This window comes from Natrix helvetica (assembly GCF_964273705.1).
Source record: "Natrix helvetica genome assembly, chromosome: 1".
Lineage (NCBI taxonomy): Eukaryota > Metazoa > Chordata > Lepidosauria > Squamata > Natricidae > Natrix > Natrix helvetica.
Window position 1 is genome coordinate 349,897,144 of NC_138548.1, and position 24,484 is coordinate 349,921,627.

Below are 24,484 nucleotides of genomic sequence, written 5' to 3' on the forward strand. Positions count from 1 at the left end.
TGATATAAGAGCCCATGTTTCTGCATTCAGCGTCCCACCGAGTTGCAAATTCTAGGCTGAGTTTGGTGGGTCACTTCCAGCTTGGCACCATCGGACAACGGACGGGAAGCATTGTTGGTGCGTGCAACAGAGCTTGGGGACTGAAAAGTCCATGCGCGTCCTCACTATCTCTGCATGCCACCTGAGCTCCTCAACTAGCTTGTTCTTTGGCCCCTAGGCTAACCTACTGCCCTCCAATTTTGTGAGGATCAGGACTGTCTTGATTGCAAGCTTGGAATCCTGAAAGCTGAAATCCACCTGTCTTAAGGGGTGCCAAGTGTGAAAAACACTGTTTTAGGGGCACAGCAGTTTCGTTAGAAGAAAACTGTCCATTTCAGAGACAGCCTTGACAAAGGACGCAATTGCTAATGTCCCTTTATCTGGGCCCAGTGTAGTGTGGCGAAGGGTTGGAGAATTTCTTTTCCTGGATTCTTTAGCTACCTGAAGGAGGAAACAGGCTGAAGCGGTGGGGAATTTCCCCAGTGCCACTCAAGCTATTTAACCAGCAGAGTGAATGACATGTTCTGGAGTAAAGGAAACTGAGAGACAAGGCAACACTCCTTTCCTCCTCAGCCATCTGGCCACTTTGTTGCCAAGCATGCTGTTCTTCTTGCTCCTCTGTGTGGGAATTGTGAGCGGATTCCGCCCCAACCCTGAATCGAGGGGGAACCCAGGGGATTTCACAGATGCTGACATCACGGAATTGGGGGCGCTGCGGGCCATAGCCTGGTACATGGAGAGGAACCCACTTCCTGGAAGACCTGCACTGGCTCCTGGAGAGCTAGAAAACATGACGCCATTGAATGCAACTGGGCTCTTCAAGGCCTTCTACAAAGGTGAGCTGGTTCTGGGGCCCAAAACAAAAGTGTCTTGGTCCAAAGCCCTGTGCCCTGGGCCTCGGTTCTAAGACACTGGCTTCCCCTTGTCATACCGACAACTAAATTGCATTGTTCTTCCCAAACCTGACCTTTCTCCAACACCACTCTTTCCAGAAAGCTAATTGTGATTATCTGTGCTTCATCTCACCTCCCGACCATGAAAGAGTCATCATCTGAGGGAACATTGGGGTATATTGATCAATCTGTACAAATTCTAGATAGTTCTTCTAGACTCTTTCCAGCCTTTTCTTCCATACACTCAAACATTGTCTGTATTGAGTTGAGCTGAGTTGAATTGGATGAGTTGGGCTCCAATTCCCGTATTTCCCAGCCATCTGGAGCAGAAAAGGGATGTCAGGAGACATCTTTTAATGTCATCTCCTTGAACCTTAGACATGGCTAGATCTAGAAGGAGGGTAGCCCTTTCAGAGCTATGCCCAACTGGGTTTCAGATGTGGCATCAGCCAAGATTCTGTGGCAGAGTTGAAGTGTGGCAAATAATACAGAAAAACAGAGTTGGAAGGGACCTTCCAATACAATACAATACAATACAATACATTACAATACAATAGCAGAGTTGGAAGGGACCTTGGAGGTCTTCTAGTCCAATCCCCTGCCTAGGCAGGAAACCCTATACCGTTTCAGACAAATGGCTATCCAACATCTTCTTAAAGACTTCCAGTGTTGGGGCATTCACAACTTCTGGAGACAAGCTGTTCCACTGATTAATTGTTCTAACTGTCAGGAAGTTTCTCCTCAGTTCTAAGTTGCTTCTCTCCTTGATTAGTTTCCACCCATTGCTTCTTGTTCTACCCTCAGGTGCCTTGGAGAATAGTTTGACTCCCTCTTCTTTGTGGCAACCCTTGAGATATTGGAACACAGCTATCATGTCTCCCCTAGTCCTTCTTTCTCTTAAGCTAGACATACCTAGTTCCTGCAACCATTCTTCATATGTTTTAGTCTCCAGTCCCCTAATCATCTTTGTTGCTCTTCTCTGCACTCTTGTATGTTATCTAGTCCAACCTCCTGCTCAAGCATATCATTTCTGGCAAGTGGCTGTCCACTTTATTTTTGAAAGCCTCCAGTGATGAAGCACCCACAACTTCTGAAGGCAAAGCTGTTCCACTGGTTGATTGTTCTCACTGGCAGAAAATTTGTCCTTATTTCTAAGTTGAATCTCTCCTTGATCAGTTTCCATCCATTGTTCCTTGTCTTGCCTTTGGAAAACAGGTTGTCCCCCGGTCTCTGTGACAACCCTTCAAATATTGGAACACTGCTATTATGTCATTAGAGAAAATCTTAGGCAGTGGTTCTCGACCTTTTCTTAACCACAGGCCCCTTTTAAATACATTTTGTGGCTACGGACCATGGCCGCAGACCACCAATACTTAAGATTTAAATCATAATATTTCTTCAAGCTTTCATGGAACCCTATGATGACATCAGAACCCCTCAGTGGTCCATTGACCACATGTTGAGAATCATTGTCTTGTGGCAGGGGTGTCCAAACTTGGGAACTTTAAGACTTGTGGACTTCAACTCCCAGAATTCCCCAGCCAGCCATGCTGGCTGGGGAATTCTGGGAGTTGAAGTCCACAAGTCTTAAAGTTCCCAAGTTTGGACACCCCTGTCTTATGGCATTCAGGGACACTGCATCATTGAGTTGGAGGGGGTCTAAGAATCAGTTGCTATCATTGCTATTGTGCCACCCTCCCTGCTTCACAACAGCTTTCCTGCCTTTGCTCTCTGATCCATTTCTGGGCTGACAGTGGAGTTCCCCAGACTTGTGGTCTTTGGGAACTTCAATCTGCTTTCTCAGGGAATTGGGCCTGAGGTGGCTTGGGAGTTCATAACCACCATGACAGCCATGGTCCAATTTCAGAGCCCAACATGGAACAATGACCAAACACCGGATCAGATGTCCCAGTCAGAGCAGTGACTCTGAAATCTAACATTGGAAGAGTTTTTGGTGTCCTTCTTATCATGGTTAGCTCACACTCTGATTATCACGGGATTCCCTATCACCACCACCCATTAGATGGTCTGCCCTTCCCCCAGCAACTAATGAATCTTAGTGGATTTTGCTGGTCTTTATGGTCCCTCCAAAGCCTCATATTTGTAGGGGTTTTAAACTATTTACTCAGCTGTACAGTTCTTTTAAACCTTTTTATCCTCCTTCGTATCTACTTATCTATTTAATAACTTTTAATTGTTTAATTTTATAGTTATTTTCGTGATGTATTTCTGATATGGACTGTACACCGCCCTGAGTCCCTTTCGGGAGAGGGGGCGGTCTATAAGCGCTCAGTAAATAAATAAAATAAATCATTTGTCACTTGGTGTAAGTGGCCCTCTGAGGCTTTGGATGGGATCACACCTAGGTGGTTGCTCCCCAACAACAGGCTTCAGGTAAACCCAGCTAGGCTGAGTGGCTCCCAGTTACAACAGCACCCCAAAAAAGTGACATGACCAGTTTTCATACTTACGACAAGTTGCACTGTCTCGGAGTCACGTGATCACCGTTTGTAACCTTCCCAATATTCCGACAAGCAAAGTCAATGAAGAAAGCCAGATTCACTTAACAACTGTACGATTCACTTAACAACTGTGGCAAGAAAGATTGCAAAATGAAGCAAAACTCACTTAACAACTGCCTTGCTCAGCAAAGGAAATTTGGGGCTCAGTTGTGGTTGTAAGTTGAGGGATAGGTGGATGGATGGATGGGTGGATGGATGGATGAATGGATGGATAGATAGATGGATAGACAGATGGATAGATGGATAGATGGATAGATGGATAGATGGATAGATGGATAGATGGATAGATGGATAGATGGATAGATGGATAGATGGATAGATGGATAGATGGATAGATGGATAGATGGATAGATGGATAGATGGATAGATGGATAGATGGTTTTAGAGGATAGATGGATAGATATAGATGGATGGAAGGAAGGAAAGAAAGAAAGAGAAAGAAAGAAAGAAGAAAAAAGAACAAAAGAAAGAAAGAAAGAAAGAAAGAAAGAAAGAAAGAAAGAAAGAAAGAAAGAAAGAGGGACAGACAGACAGACAGAAAATGACAGATTTTCTAAGAATGTATATTGCATACGCCAGATAAATTGAAAGATCAAGAATACTATTGTTACTACCACCGGTACTATGGAGGTACAATAATTTTAACTGGTCCACTTTTTTTTTACACAGCTGATGTCTCTCCCAGCCGATTCACAAAAGCCATCCAGGAAATGATCACTGCAAATAATCAAGTGGAAGCATCTAAAGGCTACAATGACTACTACTTCTACTGTGAACAGATCAGCAAAAGTAACACGGGATTTATAGTTGTTGCTGTTTAGAAGGAGGGTTATGTTCAGTGGTAGGGAGGGTAGTATTAGGAACTAGAAGAAACTTTGAATGGAAATGGGCAGGGGTGGGCTTCAAAAATTTCAGCAACAGGTTCTCTGCCCAGTTGCTGGGTGGGTGTGGCCACAGTGGGCATGGCCTAGTCAGCTTCCTGCACCATGGCGGGGCAGCCGTTTTCACCTTTACCAGATTCTGAAGGCTTTCCTTGAGCTTCTGGGAGGGTGAAAACTGCCTCCCCTTGGCTCCAGAGGCCTTCTGGAGGCCTGTTTTTCCCCTCCCCGAGCCTCCACATGGGCCCTGCATTTATCTTGCTTCCAAAATGGGCCGCGTGGAGACTCCTGGGAGGGGAGTGGTGGGAGGGGCGGGGTGTTGTGGGGTGGGCAGGACCAGCCAGGGGTGGGATTTGGAGGTTCTCCGAACTGGCCATAGCATTAGCTATGGGCTCTCCCGAACCCAGGCAAACCTGTAGCAGTCCACCCCTGGAAACGGATGACAAACCTGGTCAGTGATCAAGATTCTAACAGAAGCAGTCTTTGTAGCCTGATCCAGTAAAAAATCTCCACTCAAAGATGTGCACCCAAGTCTAGGTTATGGACCTAGGATAGAGAGAGATTGCAATCAATGGATTAAAGGAAAATGAAATATAAAATGTGATAATTATGTTTCCAGTTGAGTTATGTTGGGCATGATTGGTTAATTAATAGGCATAGTTTTGGCCAATTCCATTATTCATTCAGACAAATTCAGTACAATCTCACCAGCAATGGTGGGGAACCTGTGAAATTTCAGATATTGCTGAACTAAAATTCCCAACATGCCTCACTATTGGTCATATTTGAATTTTGTTTAAAGGGCTACAGTTCGTGCCTTTGCCGTAGTTCAAAACTGAACATGCTCAGCCTTATTTTAGCCACAGTGGATCAAGTTGTCGTATTTGTCAGATCTCCCTTTCCTGCTTCAGGACGTTTGTGGTTTAATTCTCATCTATTATACAAGGGATGGGGTGGTTTTCTTATTGTGTACATCTGTCACTGACCTCCAGGTTCTGTTAAAAGAAAGAGCTTTGGATAAATAATAAAAGTCAATATTTGCAGGGTGTAAGTTTGCTTTACAAATAGCAGAGACTTTTGATTTCATGAACAAGAGTACGTTTTTTTTATTTTTATCTTGCCTTTATTTCATAAACAACTCAAGCCAGGGAACATACCTAATACTTCTCTCTCCATCTCTTTTCCCCAAAACAACAACAACCCTGTGAGGCAGTGGTGGGTTTCAAAAATTTTTAGAACCTCTTCTTTAGGTGTGGCCTGCTTTGTGGGAGTGGCTTGCCAGCCATGTGACTGGGTGGGCATGGCCAACTTGTAAAATGTGGTGAAACTCACGTAACAACGCTTCACTTAGAAACCAAAATGGTGGCTCAGAAACTCTGGCATTTGAAGCACGCAAGTCTTAAAGCTGTCAAGTTACAAGACCCTTGCACCCCTAACCCTTTAGGGAAAAAAACCCCCAGGGGTGTTCAAACTTGACAGCTTTAAGACTTGTGGACTTCAACTCCCAGAATTCCTCCTCTGGCTCTTCATCTTGATGATGTGCGGACGGGCGGGGGGGGGAGCTGGAACCGGTTCTAAACGGCACTGTAGATTTGTGGAGCCTCTTCTATAGAAGAGGTTAGAACTAGCAGGAACCCATCCCTGCTGTGAGATGAGCTGAGCTAAGAGACAAGGACCGGCCTAAAGTTATCCAGTCAGCTTTCATTCCTAAGGCAGAACTAGAACTCCCAGTTTCCTGGTTTCAATTCAGCACCTTTACCACTGTACTAAACTGGCCCTCTTTTTATGTATTTGTTTTCAAAAATAAGAACTTTCACAGCAGACCATTGAAATTGTATTCTAATATGGTTATTTTATTACTTTATTGGATGCTACCAAGAGTCACATTTTATAAGCTGGGGAGCTATATAAATATGTTACATGTTTTAAGACAATGTTCTAATAATGCAGTGCTATCATCGATGAAAACAAATTAAGAAGTATAGGTATCAGTGATTAAAGTCAAAGGTATCAAAAAGGTTTCAAAAGCCAGTTGGAAACATATTTTGAAGTCACACCCAAGCAAAAAATCAGAATAGATTCCTTAGGATTCCTTGATTCCACTGGTATCCTGAGTTGCCTAACAGGTACCATCCTTCTGGGCCGGCACACAAAAAACTTTCTTTGATCGATACCAGCCAAGGGCATATTTGCAGAGCTGTCCTCCCATGAAGCATAAGATCTCAGTAAGATGGAAAGATGGCTTAATCAGGCCTAAATTTAATCCATCCTAACATTTCTGATGTTCAACGTATTCCAAGGAAAGGAACACGACTCAAAGTTTATTATCACCAAGCCTAATAGCACTAATATAAGCATTCAAGAGGAATGCGGTGGTTTAGTGGCTAAAATGCTGAGCTTGTCAATCAGAAAGGTCAGCAGTTCGGTGGTTCGAATCCTTAGTGCCGCGTAACGGAGTGAGCTCCCGTTACTTGTCCCAGCTTCGGCCAACCTAGCAGTTCGAAAGCATGTAAAAATGCAAGTAGAAAATTAGGAACTACCTTTGGTGGGAAGGTAACAGTGTTCCATGTGCCTTCAACGTTTAGTCATGCTGGGCACAAGACCATGGAGACATCTTCGAGCAGCACTGGCTCTTTGGAAACGGAGATGAGCACCGCCCCCTAGAGTTGGGAACAACTAGCACATATGTGTGAGGGGAACCTTTACCTTTACCTAAGCATTCAAGAAGAAGGAGAGAATTTTAGGAAATACACTGACACTGACAAATTGAACATGTCTGGAGGATGGCAATCAAAGTAACAAGAATTGTGGTTGGAGGCCATGGGTGAATTTACCCTGAAGAAGAGAACAACTTGCCTTGGGCAACTTCCTGCAGCCAGCTCACCGCAACAATTCACTGCAGGGTAACTCACTTCAAGACAAGAGCTGCACTATTATCAAACAAGTGGTAGAATAGAATCATTAAAGAAAGAATGCAAAAGGAGGGACAAAATGAAATGTGAATGACGAAAATTAAAATATTTTTAATTATTTTAAATAATTAAATTGAACTGTTGAATTGTCCCATGGCGAGGTGGCTGCAGCAAGTCGTCCCATTCCGGAGAAGGGAGTACAAAGAGATATATGAACTGTCCCCAAGTATCTGAAGGGCTGTAATATAGAAGGTAGGGCAGAATTGCTCACAGTCCTTCCAAAATATAGGACAAGAAAGAGCAGATTGAAATTACAAGGAAGTAGATTTTGATTGCATATGAGAAAAAAAATCTAGCAATAAAAATTGTGTTTCAAGAGGTAACAGGAGGTAACAGCTGGGTCCAGTACCTGACGCACAGATGCGCAGAAGGCAGAGGAGAGGAGAGCAGTGGAAATCTATAAGCCAATCCTTGAGACAAAAGAGCCACCGCTGCTAGTGAAGCCCCACCCTAGCTCTGGGGATAAAAGGCAGGGGGCAGAGATGAATAGGTGTGGCAGACAACAAGAAAAGACTTGTTAGGAGAGGGGGGGAGGGAGAGGAGGAGGGGGGGAGGGAGACATTTTTTCCTGCACCAAAGGTCCAGAAGCAAAATGGCCTTTTGTGAGTGATCTGTTGTAACCAATCCTTGTTCTGTAGAGTTTGTAGGACTAGATGACAAAGTTCCCATTCAGCTCTTCAGAAGTTTCATGCTATCTTTTCATAGGTATTAACCAAATTCGAATTCTGAGCGACTCCATGCTTTCCAGTCTCAGAGGGGAGGTGGAATCGTCTGCTTTGGGAGCAGCTCGCCTCAGTGCTGGAAAAGCCCTTCACGTGATTCAGAAATTCTACAGCAACACCAACTGGGTCGAAATGCAAAAGGAGAGCCCTTACGAAAACTTGTGTAAGTCACAACAAATATGTAAGCAACGAACTAGATGCTGCCTAGAACTGACCATAAAAAAGGGAGGTGACTGAAAAAGTCAAGATGGTGGGAACAATCAAGTGGTCATGAGCATTAAATCAGGGGGGTCACTGGACTCCTGCATCAGTTTTATTTCAAAGGATATCTCAGGGGCCAATTGGAATTAGAAACCTATTTGGTATAGTGGCTGAAGGGCAAGAATGGAAAGCAGGAGTCCATGCGTTTTCATCCTCCCTTAGCCACAGAAGAGTTGCTGTGCTGGGAAAAATAGGAGGGGGTGATGGATTTCTCCCTAGTGTTGGCGACTCTTTTCAGCACTGAGTGCCAAAACAGGAGTATGTGCACGCATGGGAATGCCAGAATTTGTAAGAGCAGCTCCCCGCTACACATGTGTGCATGCCGGGAAGCTGAGCTTCTGGTCTCTGGTGCGCCTGGTGTTCCAGTTTATGGTGCGAAGACTAGCTGGCCGGTGCACATGTGTGCACCGGAAACCAGAGGTTCAGCTTCCTGGCACGTGCATGCGTGCCATGGAGCTACTCTTTCAGTTTCCAGTGCTCCGATGCGTGAAAAGACCAGCTGACCAGCACGCATATGTGTGCCGGACCCCGAAGAGCAATGGCCGACAGCTGAAATGTCTGGAGACATGGCTCTGTGTGCCACTTCTGACACGTGTGCCATAGGTTCACCATCCCAGCCTTACGTTATACAATGGTGGGGATATAAATGTGTACAGGGCAGAGGGAATGACATTGAAGGTCACTACCAAGGCAATAGTCAGATAAGAGGGGCTTAAGCCTAGAACAGGGTTGTCGAAACTTGGGAACTTTAAGACTTGTGGACTTCAACTCCCAGAATTCCCCAGCCAGCCATGCTGGCTGGGGAATTCTGGGAGTTGAAGTCCACAAGTCTTAAAGTTCCCAAGTTTCGACAACCCTGGCCTAGACCAAGAATGTAATATGGGTAAGCATCTCAGACAAGGTGATTAAAGGGATGGAAAGGCACATTCAGACTTTCAGCTATCCTACCTTTTCAGGACAAGTAGTATTGACCTTTGTAACATTAATCTCATAGTCCCGGGATGGTGAACCTATGGCACGTGTGCCACAGGTGGCATGTGGAGCCATTTGTCAGGGCACATGAGGCATTGCCCTGTCAGCTGGCCAGCAAGCATGCGCGCGCTGGCCAGCTGACTTTAGCCTTTTTTTGAGGCCATTTTTCATCTCCTCAGGCTCCAGAGGCTTTATAAAAACAGCCTCCCCCGCCCCCCGCCCCCCTCCAGCGGCTCTCCAGAGGCTTCAGAAACTGGCCCTACCGGCAAACCAGAAGTTCAGGAACCGACTTCCGGTTTGCTCGTAGGGCCGGTTTAAGCCCTCCAGAGCCTTCAGGGGCCTTCCGGAGGCTTCCCTGAAGGCTCCGGAGGGTGAAAAATGACCCCACGAGCAAACCAGAAGTGCCGGTTTGTCCGTTGGGGGAGGCTGTTTTCGCCCTTCCCAGGCTCCTATAAAGCCTCTGAAGCCTGGGGAGGGCGAAAAAAGCAAGCAAAGAATAGGGGGGAGCACCTGTCACGCGCACATGCGCTCTGGGGGGGTCACGCTTTGCATTATGGGTGCAGCACACCCGTACACAACCCCCTTGCGCTCCCCCCGCTTTTGGCACGCGCGCCAAAAAAGATTTGCCATCGCTTTCATAGTCTGATTTGCCTTGCAAGCCTGGTAAAATCTAAAAATAGTGGTTTCTCCAGCTGAGTCTTGCACTTGAAAGGATGTGTGTGTGTACATGCACTTTTGAGCATCATCAGTAATTTTGTTGTATTTTGTGACCTGGCTTCAGAGGCTCCAACTTTCCTTTTGCCTTGTTCTTGGCCGAATTAATATCGGCTTCCCAGGTTTGACTTCTAATATTTGTGTGTTTTGTGGCCAGCCATCCAATCAGCACTGTTTGGTGAGAACCTTTACAGTGCCATTAAAATTCTGAAAGTGGGATTGAGCAATTTCAGATTTTAGAGACGTTCAGCTACAACTAACAAGAATCTTTCTTCTTTTTATGTTTCCTTCAGTAAATCAAAGCAGTCCCGTCATTCCAACTGCACCAGTTTCTAAGAAGACGTGTGATAATTGTAGAAAAGTATCAAGGTAAATCCACAAATGAGCTCATCTAAAAAAAATCAAAGGCTTAGTTTCATGAATTAAAGCAAACATATACGTCCCAAAATAATGTTGCAGGATTCGATCTGGGTCAATCACTGGGACCAGAGGTTTTGTATTCTGAGCTTTCAGACTCGTGCTGGAGCCCCTCTTCAAGGAACTTCTCTCTAGCAGAGTGTGCGCTGTTCTGTTTTATTATTTTTTTATTTTATTTACAGTATTTATTTATTTTATTATTTTTTATATAAAGTTTTTTATTTTATCATGTTCGTAACATATAATCACATGAATACTATTACATAGACAACGTCGTATTGTATTATTAGATGCTTACATCAATTCGTCTTGCCATCAACTCCCCAAAACAATTATTGGCTCTTCTGCTCTCCATACACCATATTTGTACCTTATCCATCACTTTCTTCTCCTTCTCTCCTCCCCCTCCCTACTACCTTTCTTCCCTCTGTCGTCCTTCTCTTCTCTACTTCCCTTCCCTCTCTCCTTCTCCTCTCTCCCCTTTCCACTCCTTCTTTCTCTTTTCCTCTTCCCCCCCTGCCCTCTCTCCTATCCCTCTTTTCTTCCCTTACCTCTCTCCTCTACTTCCCACTCTTCAGCTCATTTACTTGGTATATTTCAGCTTCTGAGCAAACTCCATTTTATGTTGATGGTATTTATAATTCCTTTTCAATATACATACTTAATTTTAACATATATCTTCCTCCTTCTTTTTTAAAAAAGAGAGGGGGGAGTATAATATATAGTCATTGTGCTTTTAAACCACCCCTACCCCAGCCTCATTTTTCCCGAGATGTAGACCTGGTTACAATTTCCAGCTATTTTCATCATTATATTTATATAATTATGTATCCTTACATGCCTCCAATTTGTGTTTCTGTCTTTAAATCTCAATAGTTTCCCATTGTAAGTATATTTCATGTTCCCTCTCTATTTTTCCATATTTTGGTTTAAGTTACCTTTAATTGTCTATAAATGTCAATCCTTATTGTTCAATGTTCATTACAATTCCCTTAATCTGCTATATAGAATAGCAAGCGGTACACATCTCACTTTGTTCATCATCTTAGAAGTTCTATATATGTCCATGTTTTGTATATTTTGACCCATGCTTAATTGTCCTTCTATTGTCATATTCAATCAATTAGCAACTCAGTTTAATTATCATGTATAAAAGTGAATCACAAACCTCTGCTTTACAATCTCCCCATATCAATTTCATATTTGTCCATATTCCATATATTTTAACCTTTATTTAGTTATCTTTCCATTATCATATTCAATCAGTTAGCAATTCAATTTTATTGTCATATTTAGGAGTAGACCCCTTATCTCAGCTTTGTATTTTCCCATGTAACAATTTCTAGTTGTCTAATTTTTTCCTAGTAAGTCTTTTGTCCCACTTCTCTATTCCTCCGAAACATCGTTTGTCTGCTTTATATTTCCCACCATTTCTACCCCTTCATTATCCCCCCCTTCTTCCTTCCCTTCTTCTTTAAATGCCTGCTTCTCTGAATTCATTTTTAGATGTTGATTGGTTTGTGCTGATGGCTGGCTTTTAGTCATTAGCTTTTCTTTGTTTGTGCTGCCCAACCCTTGTCTTCTAAGTACTTGATAGGCTGGTGGTAAATCAGCGCTCCTGTTGACTGAGGAGGGGCCTGTTTTCCAGGCTTCAATCCCTTCCCTGGCTGTTTTTGTGCCTGCTCGTCCAACAATCCTTGTAGCTGCGAAATTGAATGTCTGTCCTTGTTCATTGCAGTGTGAGGTTACCAATGAGTTCAAAGTCTTATTTTATAGAATGGATTGTAAAGTTGATCTTCATATGTAAATAAATCAAGTATAAGTAGTTCATGCTTAACAACCACAGTTAGGGCTGGCAACGTAATTGTAAAACAAAGCAGTTGCTAACCAAAACAGAGATTGCACCTATTACTTTACTTCAGCTTTCATTTGCTTTACAGACCTGTAGAAATGCAAGAACTAGTCGCAAAGTTAGCTTTTAATCACTTTCCTAATGGCAACTGGCTAAACAAGCCTGTTGTTGATGATGATGATGATGATGATGATGATGATGATGATGATGATGATAAGAATAAGAATAAGAATAGCAGCAGCAGCCTTTATTGTCATTCTACATCGTGTATACAATGAAATTGGTTTAGCCTCTACTGGTGCAATCCATAACAAAAATACAAGACAACATGAATAGTATAGAGAATAATCCTTATACAAGTAATTGGGGGGGGGGAATAGACAAGAACTATGCTAAAGAAGAACTATTGGTAGTCCTTGTCTTACAACATTTGTTTAGTGACCATTCAAAGTTACAGTATCACTGATATAAGTAATGATGGTTTTTCAGTGATGGATGCGTTTTACATTGCATCCAAATTTTGATCACGACAGCACGGGGATGCTGCTACATTCATAAATGTGAAAAACGACCATTGGTCACTCTTATCAGTGCCATTATAACTTTAAACAGTCACTAAATGAATGGCTGCAAGTCAAGGATTACCAGTATGGGTTATCTGAATGGGTCTTCCTATGATTTTTTTTGTGACTGGGAAAAGCATTACATTTAGGGAATGCAGTTTCACTTATTTTTCTCTCCAAAATTCTCATTTTCACATGCCAGTTTTTTGTAAAGGAAGGAACATGATTTGGGTGCCTGGCAACTGGCTCACAATAATGATGTCACAGCATCCCACAGTCACCATTTGCAACCTCCCCTGCCAGCTTCCAATAAGCAAAGTCAATGGGGAAGCCGGCGGAAAGTCACAAATGACGATCGCGTATCTGCAAGCCGCTTGCAACTGTATAGGATTCTTCTAAGGATGGTAAGTTGTGGTTGACCACAATTACCATCATAAGTCAGCACAGTCACGTGACATCACTCTTTACAAACACATTGCTTAGTGACAGAGTGGCCAGCCCAAATTTCCATGGTTAAGTGAGACCTGCCTGAGCACACTTCTCTGACACATCTCTTCTGAAAGATTTGAACAGCTCTAGTGATTGGCACAAGATAGTTCAGTTATATTGCCTACAAACATCCATACCACACATCTAAAATTAATGGTTTTTGTTATTTTCAGCATGAAATGCAGTTTATGACATGCAGTTCAGGATTGATTTCTGATTTAGGTCAATGTAAATTCACAAATCCCACATACCAAAGTCTTTGTTTAACAGTACCCGGTACGAGTGTGAGAACAACCTCCTGGTGAATGACATGCTTACAAGTGGATATAAATTACACGACACCTGTAAAAAGAAGCCACGAGGTAATAATCATCTATGCTTGGTAAATATTTTCATCAGTTCTTCTATGTTCCATAGAAACAGAAGGGAACTAGTAATTTCTATATGCTTAGCTGGCCCTAATACCTACAATATAAATTGGCAATGAAATCCTTTCAAATAATTTTGAACTAAGCTTTTAACAACAGTCTTAGCAATAGGCTAACCCAGTGATTCCCAAAGTGTGCGCCGCGGCTCCCTGGGGAGCCGCGCTATCGTCATAAGGGCGCCGCAAAATATTCAATTAATACCTGCGCCCGCTGGGTCTAACGCTGACATCCCTCTCGGGCTTTGGAGGGAAGCTTCTGCAAAAGCCCGGGCATGACAAGTCTCCCAGGCTGAAATTTGCCGAGCTGTACGCGCGCCTGTTTTCCATGGTGTGGAGCAGCGGCGAGATTCTGGGCGGCGAGCGATGATTCCGGGGGGCATCAGTGGGGGGGGGCAGGGTCCCCCTCGCATTCCTCATCTTCCCGGATGGCCCCTGGAATCATCGCTTGCCGCGCAGAATCTCGCCGCTGCTCCACGCCGTGGAAAACAGGCGCGTGCGCACAGCTCGGCAAATTAAAGCCTGGGAGACTTGTTGCCACTCGCCTTTGCAGAAGCTTCCCTCCGAAGCGTTCCGAGGGAGGGCTGTAAACTTCCCTCCGAAGTCTTGGGAAGTTCTGAGGAGCCCCCCAAGGCAAAACGCCGCTGCCAGGTAGCTAAAAGTACGTCTCTGATTCGTCTCTGTCAGTCTCTCTCTGATTCCCTCTCTCACTCCCTCTCTCTGTTCCTCTCTCTGTCTGTCTGTCTCACTCACACACACACACACTGTGGTGACAGTGTGTGTGTGTGTGTGTGTGAGTGAGACAGACAGACAGAGAGAGGAACAGAGAGAGGGAGTGAGGGAGGGAATCAGAGAGAGACTGACAGACAGACAGACACACACACACACACACACAGAGGGGGAGGGAGGGAGAGAAAGATAGACAGACAGAGAGAGACACACACACAGAGTGAGTGATTAAGTGAATGAGTGAGAGACAGACACACCCACATACACAGAGTGACAGGGAGAGAGGAAGGGAAGGGAGAGAGACAGAGGGAGAGACAGAGACACACACACACACAGAGAGAGTGACAGAGATGGGGGAAGGAGGAGAGAGAGACAGAGATACAGAGAGAGAGAGAGACAGATAGACACCCAGAGAAAATGACAGAGGGAGACAGAGAGGGAGGGAGGGAGAGAGAGACAAAGAGCCAGAAAGAGAGAAAGAAAAAGAAAAAAAGAAAGAAAGTGGGAGAGAGAGATGAAAGAAAGAAAGAAAAACAACATATGACCACAATTGAGCCCAAAATTTTGGTTGCTAAGCAAGAGCGGCTCTCCAAATAAACTTCAATCGTGGTTTTGGCGAGATTTGGCTCAGTTGAAAAAAAAGGTTGCCCACCACTGGGCTAGTGTGGTGGTTAAGTTACTTTTCAAAAGCTATTTTTCTGATCCAAGATTTGAGAAGTTGTGCAGCGAACAACAAGCCCATCCATCCCATTAATAATTTTAAATCATTAAACGATGTTCAATAAATTGTGAATTTAAAGCTCGTGTTTAATTTATTTTTCAATTAACCTAACCTTAACGAACTAAAAAGTAGATTTCCAAATCCTTAAAAAGTCAAAAATTAAAAAAAATCAGATGTACCTATTAAGGGAGCCGCGGAAAAAATCCGAAGTGTTATGGGAGCCGCAAACCGAAAAAGATTGGGAACCTCTGGGCTAACCTAAAGATCTATCCAGGGGTGGGATTCAAAAATTTCAGCAACGGGTTCTCTGCTCGGTTGCTGGGTGGGCGTGGCCATGGTGGGTGTGGCCCAGTCGGCCTCCTACACCACAGCGGGGGGGGGCATCTTCCCTGGGCTCTGGAGGCTTTCCTCGACCCATGGGAGGGTGAAAACTGCCTCCTCCAGAGGTCTTCCGCGAGGCCTGTTTTTTCCCCTCCCCGAGCCTCTATGCAGCCCTGCACTTACCTCGCATCCAAAATGGGCCGGATGGGGACTCCTGGGAGGGGCGTGGTGGGGTGGCAGGGGCGGAGTGTGGTGGGCGGGGCCAGCCAGGGATTTGGAGGTTTTTCAAACCGGCCTTAATGTTAGCTATGGGTTCTCCCAAACCAGGGGAAACCCATAGCAGCCCACCCCTAGATCTATCTCACTGTTTCTCAATCTCAGCGACTTGAAAATGCTGGTTGGGGAATTTTGGGAGTTGAAGCCCACACATCTTCAAGTTGATAAGGTGTGTCTTATCATACTGTCCGTACATGACAGTGAAATGTAGGAGTCCCATCCCATTCATGTAGGAGGCACTGTTTAAGGAGCTACCAGGTTGAAAGGATTAGCCAGTGACATCACCATTACTTAGAGGCAGTGGCGTAGCGTGGGTTGTCAGCACCCGGGGCAAGGCAAGTAATTTGCGCCCCCTAAAGCGAGGGCGGCCCGACTGCAGCTGCCCCTGGGTCGGCATCAGTCAAGTGAGGCTCTCCATGCTGGCCTCCTGCCTTCCTCCCGAGGAGGAGCTCGAAGGGCAGCGGGAAAAGGCTTGACTGAAGGGAAGCAGGTGCCGCGGGGGTGGGAGGCGCACCGGGGGCTTCGGGAAGGCGCCAGCTTCCCGGGGCGCTCCAGGCAGAGCGGGAGGACGCGGTGGCGTTGCAGCGGCGGGCAGACTGAGCGCAGCGCAGCGCCGCTCTCCTTCGGCTCAGCCTGGAGCGCCCCGGGAAGCCGGCGCCTTCCCGAAGCCCCCGGTGCGCCTCCCACCCCCGCGGCACCTGCTTCCCTTCAGTCGAGCCTTTTCCCGCTGCCCTTCGAGCTCCTCCTCGGGAGGAAAGAGACGGCCACAGTCCGGCAAAGGGCGGCGCAGGGCGAGTCAGGGCGCCCCCCCCAGATGTTGCGCCCGGTGCGGCCGGCCCCCCCTGCACCCCCCACGCTACGCCACTGCTTAGAGGACACCCTTAGGAGCTCCTGTCAAATTCCCGCAAGGAGCTGGAGCAAGTGACAGGAGCTCACCCCGACATGCAGCAGCTCTCAGATTTCGAACAACAATTTGCTAACCTCCAATCCAGACTTCTAAACCACGTCAGCTACCACTCTCCAATGTAAGCATTATTACAGACTATATATTTTCCAATGTATTTGTGCATTTTCCTTCTTTTTTCTATATTATAGGCAAATGTGGACATGGTGGGAAAGATGATTTGACTCAAAACTTCTCTCCCTTTGGTGGCATCAACAAGGAGACGTCTAATCCCGAACTTTCGCCACACTATCGCTTCCATCAGAAAGCAGCAGAATTAGCCATTGAAGCCACCAAGAGCTTTTTTGTTGGAAATGGTAAGGCTGTGCCCTAGATTTATTTATTTTCATTTAGTTATTGATCACATTTGTAAACCACCCCATCCCAGTTGGAATGACATGCTAGAAAATGTCTCCTAACCCTGTTCTGTCCAGCATAAAAAGGCCAGGCATACTTCTTAGAATAACCTGGTTACTCCTCAACCAGGTGCCGGATAGCCCTTCACAGGATTTTCAGTCAACTGAGAATTTAAAATCAGGTAGTCCTCTACTTACAACATTTCATTTAGTGACCATTCAAATTTGCTACGACCATTTTTCACACTTACAGCCATCGCAGCTTCCCCATGGTCATGTGATCAAAACTCAAACGATTGACTACTGACTCATATTTAATGATGGGTTCCAGTGTCTGGGGGTCATGTGATCACTTTGAGACAAGCAAAGTCAATGGGAAAGCCAAATTCACTTAGCAACCGTCTGACTCACTTAACAACTGCAGTGATTCACTTGACAGCTGCGGCAAGTAAAGTTGTAAAATGGGACAAAATTCACTTAACAAATGTCTCACTGTGTTGATGTTGTTGTTGTTAGTTGCAAAGTCGTGTCCGATCCATCGCAACCCCATGGACAATGGCCTTCCTGTCCTCTACCATCCTCTGGAGTTGATTTAAGCTCACGCCTACTGCTTTGGTGACTCCATCCGTCCCCAACCCTGGGCCACGGCCTACTTCCGGGCCTTGAGCCATTCGGAATCAGGCAGCAGAAGTGGCGGGCAAGCACACACACGTATCCCCACTTGCATGCTCGCCCACCACACACAAGGAACCATCTCCTCTTCCCCTGCCACCCACCTCCCGCCAGTCAGCAAAGCCCAAAATGTTGAGGAACTCCAGACTAGAAGACTTCCAAGGTCCCTTCCAACTCTGTTATTCTGTTCTGTTCTTTTATTTGTTCAGGTTTCGGCCTCTTAAGTAAAGTGGGAGATGATACTTTTAAGAAGTTTTTCAACCTGGATGGTTATTCCCTCACCTTTGTGGTGGACACGACCGGCAGCATGTCAGATGACATCAATCAAGTCAAAACCAAATGCATCGAACTCCTCCGAACGTATTCTGGCTCTCCGGATGCACCTTTTAATTACATTCTTGTGCCCTTTAATGACCCTGGTAAGCAGGCGGTAGAAGACTGTGATTCCTTCTGATTTATTATCCCTTTTAGGCTGGCATTGCCCTCCTTCTTTTGCTCAGCTTTTTTTTTCCCTCAGAGAATCCAAGTAATGTTATGGTCAACTAGAAGGGATTATTTAACAATATGGAATACTTTTTTAATAGGGCTGACCAGTGTTAAAGTGACAGATTGTCCTTCAGTAGAAAGTGAACCAAGAGTTCACAAAACTCTCCCAATGTCCCATGATTTTTTACCACTCAATGCCGAGGAAGGAGAGAAATTAGGGAAATGATCAGGAGGAAGATTAAAACTTAAATTCTTCCCTTAAATGAGGAAGTTAATAGTTGGTCTTTTTTTGAGAAAATTTGCATTTGAAACTGAAAGAGAAAGAGCACAGCAGATCTTCAATTAAGGTCACGTCGTTTATAAGTCAATAGTAAAAATGAACAATTTTATTGGTTTTTAAAATATAACGTAGTAGTTTTTCACTACTTCTTTTATTTTTCTTTGTATTTTATATTTATATTTTGAAAAACCAATAAAATCAGATAGATGGATGGATGGATGGATGGATGGATGGATGGATGGATAGATAGAAGATAGATAGATAGATAGATAGATAGATAGATAGATAGATAGATAGATAGATAGATAGATAGATACAGTAGACAGACAGACAGACAGACAGAATGAAAGAAGGAAGGAAGGAAGGAAGGAATATATAATAGATATAGAGATTAGAGGTGGTATTCAACCGGTTCGCACCGGTTCACGCGAATCGGTGGTGGCCATTTCCCCGAGGTTGGACAACTGCTAGCGATGGCCAGCTAGCCATGCCCATGAACCGGTCCCCTGTCCTGTCCCCACTCACCCTGCCCACCCAGTTGCCACTCGCTCACCCCGCCCACCTGCCCGACGCTCTCTCACCCCATCGGCCCAACACTCACTCACTCGCTCAACGCTCACCCCACCCTTGCCCATTCTTCTTAGCTCACCAAAAGTAAGTAAGCATTGCTCGCCCTGGGTGGGAGGCCGGGGCCCCAAAGACATGCCATTCCCTGAGACCCCGGAGCCACTGCTCTCTCGCCGCCCACCTCGGCTGGGTCGGGGAATGCGCCATTCCCCTCCGGACTTGCCCCAGAGCCACCGCCATCTCACTGCCCCACCCTCTCTACAGCTCCGGTCCTAGCCCCCCCCCCCCCCCCCTGCCTCTTTCAGCAGCTTATCTTCCGCACCGGCTGGTCCAGAGTCTGGAAGGCAAGCTGAAACTCCCAGCCAGCCACTGCTGCTGAGAAGCAGCTGGCTGGCAAAGAAGCCTCCCAACCACTGTGTCTTTGAGAGCTGGCAGCTGGGGGGTTTCTTTGCCAGCTAGCCACTTCCCGCAGGCTGCTAAAAAAAATCCTCCAGTTGGCAAAAAAGCTGCTGCCATCACTGCCATGTTTCACATGCGCGAAGAACATGGCGGCGATGGCAGCAGCTTTTTTATTGACCTCTGAGATCACTTGCCCTCCCTGTGCAGAAAGCAGTTATAGACCCAGAAGGCAAAGGAGGAAACCTCTAATCAAATTTTTAAGGGGGCTTCTCTTAAACGAATTATAGACCTGAACTGATATTGTGGCAAACTCTCAGCAATTAGAAATCAAATGCCAGTCTTATTATTTAAGGAACAGGTAATGATGTTCGTCCTTAATTACTTAAAAGGAAGCTATGGGAAAAATAGAGTCCCAGGAAAGGCAAAAAACAGAATTAAAAAAACAGAGAGGCTGTCTGGAACTGTGGCCCTTGGTTGGCCTTCTTCATACTATCATGGCTCAGTTCCCACCTAGATCTATCTTTGTAGATGTCGGACCCATCACTAAGACCCAAAGTGTGGACGAATTGGAATCTGCAATCTCTCGCCTGACTGCTACAGGGGGTGGTGACTGCCCAGAAATGTCCATGTCTGGCTTGAAACTGGCTTTGCAACAGAGCATGCCAAGGTGAGAAATGTCCAGGCTGAGGCCTCTATTCTCTTTCTGCCATTATTTCTCAATGCTTTACAGGCACTTCGAATTACAGGTAGATCTGTATATTCCATCCTGCTAGGGACTTTACTGTACCTCTTGACAGAGGCAGAATCTGCTCGAATTTGATGGCGATGGAATCACCACTGCTTCGTACGAAGGGGGAGTTGCTTGGAGGAATTGTTATTAAAAAATCTTCCACGTTGCTCCTGTGCATATTTATGAATTAAGTGAGAGCCATATTACAGGGAGTCCTCGACTTACAACAGTTCATTTAGCGACTGTTCAAAGTTACAATGGCACCGAAAAAAGGTGACCGTTTTTCAGTTACAACCTTTTGCAGCATCCCCACAGTCACATGCTCAAAACTGAGATGCTTGACAACTGGTTCATATTTATGACCGTGTCAGAGTTCCAAGTAACAGCCCCAACAAAAGAACACTCACCTTCCATTCTTCCAAGGTGGGTAAAATGAGGACCCAGGTTGTTTGGGGGGGGGGCAATATGCTGTCTCTGTAAACCACTTAGAGAGGGGTGAAAAGCTCTTTAAAACAGTATATATGGTAAGTCTAAGTGCTATTGCAGTAACTCAGGCTCTGCACTCTAGGGTGTGAGTAATTATCTGGAGGGCCCAGGCAATTTACAATAAGGTCTCCCAAAATCATCTCTGTCTATGAACCAACTGTCACCACCCTTAAACAACTGTTTCCTGAAATCATTTCTCTCATTGTTTCCTCTTATGTCGCTTTATAAATGGAATGTCTTCACAGATTTAATGAGAGAAGCAAATTGTTTCCCACAAGTGGTTAATGGAGTAGAACAGACCTTAATGTTTTATATTGCAGTTTAGCATTTGAAAGCTTAGTCTTTCTGACTCTAGGAGAGAGTCAAGGCAGTCTTTATGGCCTGAAACCATCAGTGACCTTATCCCCACTTAAATTTGTCAGACCCCATGCAAAAACCTTTTGAATGGTCAACCTTCTCTCACGCTGAAGTCTATAATGGGCTGATGGAGTACTTTTCTTTTGTCTAGCCAACATTTTCCACCATAGCCTCAAGAGTCCAAATTTAGATAGGTGGGATCAGGAAAAAGGACTTTAAAAAAAAGACTGGGAGACTTTTATGGAAAGGAGAAAAGACTAAATTGAGAATGTATGGATTTGAGGTTTTAAAAGAGTCAAAGAGGAAGGGAAAAGAATAAGATGACAATTGCCTGATATAGAGATGGGTGAAAATCATACTTCTATATCTATCTATCATCTATCTGTCTATCTATCTATCTATCTATCTAACTTTATTTATCTATCTATCTATCTATCTATCTATCTATCTATCTATCTATCTATCTATTTCCTATATGATATTCTTTCTTTCTTCTTTTCATCTTGTGTGCTTAAGTTTAAACAGGTGGAACTTTAAGGCAGGAGTCTATTTCCCTTTTTTATTTCTAAAGTATCAAGTGTACAAGTATATGAGCCGTGGTGGCACAATGGTTGAAATACAATACTGCGGCCTACTATTAAAAGCTATACAACAAATGGTTTATAACACAAGGAAGAGGACCAACCAGTAGCTTACAAACAATACAGCCATCTCACAGGCTCCATACAGGTAATCCTCACCTTGCAACCATTCGTTTAGTGGCAGTTCAAAGTTACAACAGCTCCGGATAAAGTGACTTATGACCAGCTTCACACTTAGGACCATAGCAGCATCCCCATGATCACATGATCAAAATTCAGACACTAAGCAACTAGCACATATGTATGTGCACTGTCCTGGGGTCATGTGATCACCATTTGCAACCTTCCCAGCCAGCCTCCAACAAAGAGTCAATGGGGAAGCTGGATTTGCTTAATGACCATGTGATTCACTTAACAACAACAGTGATTCGTTTAACAGCTATGACAAAAAAAGGTTGTGAAATCGGGCAAAACTCACTTAACTGCTTTGGGCTCAATTATTTCCACAGGATGTGTGTGCCATTATGTCACAAGGCAAAGTCTGTGACCAACATCATTAAGCCAACATCAGAGTGAACAGATAGTAGTGTAGAAGATGGCGAATCAAAACATCCCTATGTCCATATTATCATTTTTCATCTTTGTAGTTAGCTCCCCTTGAATCTCAAAAGTTGCTTGATTCTGAGATATTGCGAATAGTCTTTTGAGTGCCAAACTTAATTGAGACTTATTGCAGTTGTAAGTTGTGTAGGTCATGAAGTGGATCCTCATGGTCGTTAAGCAAAGACACAGTCACTGAGTGAACACCGCAGTTGTTAAGCAAACCCATTGTCTGCAATAGGTGAGATTTGCCCAAAAAACAGAAATAAATGCTGATTTCCAGCAACAACAACAAATATAAATTGGGTTATGTGACAGTGGGACATTACAAACAATCGTAAATGTGAGCTGGTTACCGAGCACTCAAAATACGATCACATGACCACAGGAGGGCGTGGCCCTCAGAACTTCAAATCTGGGTCCTAAGTACTTTTGAGGGTCTGTCATAACTTCAAATGGTTGCTAAACGGTTGTCAGTTAAGGACTATCTATAGTTCACCTGTCTAAGGCCTCTCCAGGGGTCCTGGCTGAATTCTTTCAGTGCCTTTCCTAGACATCCTTTGTTTATAAAAGCGATTCAGCCAATCCACATTCATCTCCCTTTTTCCATCAATTTCACCCACTGTTCCTGAACCTGGATACTTTTCTGGAGGATTGGAAAGAATACGAATAGATGTACTTTCAATGCTCAAATGATTGTGATTGGTATTAGAAGTGTACATTGAGACATTAAATAATGAATTTCCCAGCTGAAGATGGGAAATAGAAAAGAAATGTCTTTGAATATTACAGCGGCATGGGGGGGGGAGATTAAAATAGAGATAGAAATAAGAGGAGAATAGTTTATACATACATACATACACACACACACACACACACACACACATATTTGTGTTACAACCCCTGGTATGCCCAAATACAGGAGGGAGCTCACTCCTTCCTCTTTCTGTCCTTCAGCTCATCACAGAAAACCATCCAGGCAGAAACCCATATTTTTATTTTTAATGTTGCCTTTTTTTATATTTGTGTTGTATTTGTGCTGATAAATAAATAAAGGGAGACTAGTATGGATCCATTTCAAGCTATTTAGCTCTCATCAGCTCAGGTTCGAATCCCAGTAAGGGTATGGCTAGCTGATGAGAGCTAAATAGCTTGAAATGGATCCATACTAGTCTCCCTTTATTTATTTATCAGCACAAATACAACATATGTGTGTGTGTGTGTGTGTGTGTGTGTGTGTGTGTGTGTGTAAAACAATAAAAAGGAGGTTTTAGGAATTGAAGGGTGGTAGTATGTGTAAACAATATCAAATAATGAGAATTAAGTGTAATAATTATCAGTAACAATATTATGCTTATTTGTATTGAAATGTATGATACCCAGGTATCTCACCATTCATACATTGATATATATAAATAATATAAAATAAAAAACTTGTTTGGAAAATAAACAAGTAATAAACAGGATGCTTTTTGAATAGAAGAATTTCCATTTCCAAAATACCTAGCAGTCACTGGTTAGAAAATTCTGAAAGTTGTATAGGGGAACAACTGAGAGAAAGCTACTTTCTTGGCAATCCTACACTCACGCTACTTTTCCCCTAGCACAAACTTCCTAAAATCCTTTGTGTCCCTCCAGATCCAAGATCTTTGTCTTCACTGATGCGGGAGCAAAAGATGAGTATCTGAAGGGAGAAGTGGACATTCTGACTGATTCTACTAAGTCCGTAGTGAATGTTCTCCTCACAGGATATTGTGCCAGCAGGAAACGCAGAAGTAAGTCAATCCTCGTAAAGAAAATTTTCTGATGTTTTCTCAGGCAGAAAGAATAGAAAATTGCCTGGCATTAAGTCTTGTAAATGATCCCATAAATGTTACAAGCCTGCATCCTATTTTTTTAACCAGCTTCCTCAGCAAAAAGTGTGTTAGTGACATTACAGTCTAGATAGGCAAAGAGGAGGAGGAGGAGGAGGAGGGAGGGAGGGAGGAGGGGTCAAGGAGGAGAAGGAGAGAAAGAGAAAGAAAGAAAGAAAGAAAGAAAGAAAGAAAGAAAGAAAGAAAGAAAGAAAGAAAGAAAGAAAGAAAGAAAGAAAGAAAGAAAGAAAGAAAGAAAGAAAGAAAGAAAGAAAGAAAGAGAAAGAAAAAAGAAGGAAGGAAGGAAGGAAGGAAGGAAGGAAGGAAGGAAGGAAGGAAGGAAGGAAGGAAAGAAGGAAGGAAGGGAAGGCAGGCAGGAAGGGTCAGGGAGGTGGGAGGGAAGGTGAGA

General features: G+C 44.2%; 1 protein-coding gene across 2 annotated transcripts in view; it reads left to right on the top strand.

The window, feature by feature from the left end:
• Positions 1-553: 553 nt before the first annotated feature.
• Positions 554-24,484, top strand: part of LOC309382827 (von Willebrand factor A domain-containing protein 7-like) — a gene marked incomplete at both ends in the record, with an annotated part of 46,776 nt that continues 22,845 nt past the window's right edge. For both annotated transcript variants that reach the window (XM_081934736.1, XM_081934737.1), the window contains 9 exons: positions 554-875; positions 4,124-4,243; positions 8,010-8,189; positions 10,267-10,342; positions 13,565-13,656; positions 16,861-17,025; positions 17,946-18,155; positions 19,997-20,135; positions 23,861-23,997. In XM_081934736.1, the coding sequence (XP_081790862.1) occupies positions 554-875; positions 4,124-4,243; positions 8,010-8,189; positions 10,267-10,342; positions 13,565-13,656; positions 16,861-17,025; positions 17,946-18,155; positions 19,997-20,135; positions 23,861-23,997 (1,441 nt within the window). The remainder of the gene's footprint in view (positions 876-4,123; positions 4,244-8,009; positions 8,190-10,266; positions 10,343-13,564; positions 13,657-16,860; positions 17,026-17,945; positions 18,156-19,996; positions 20,136-23,860; positions 23,998-24,484) is intronic.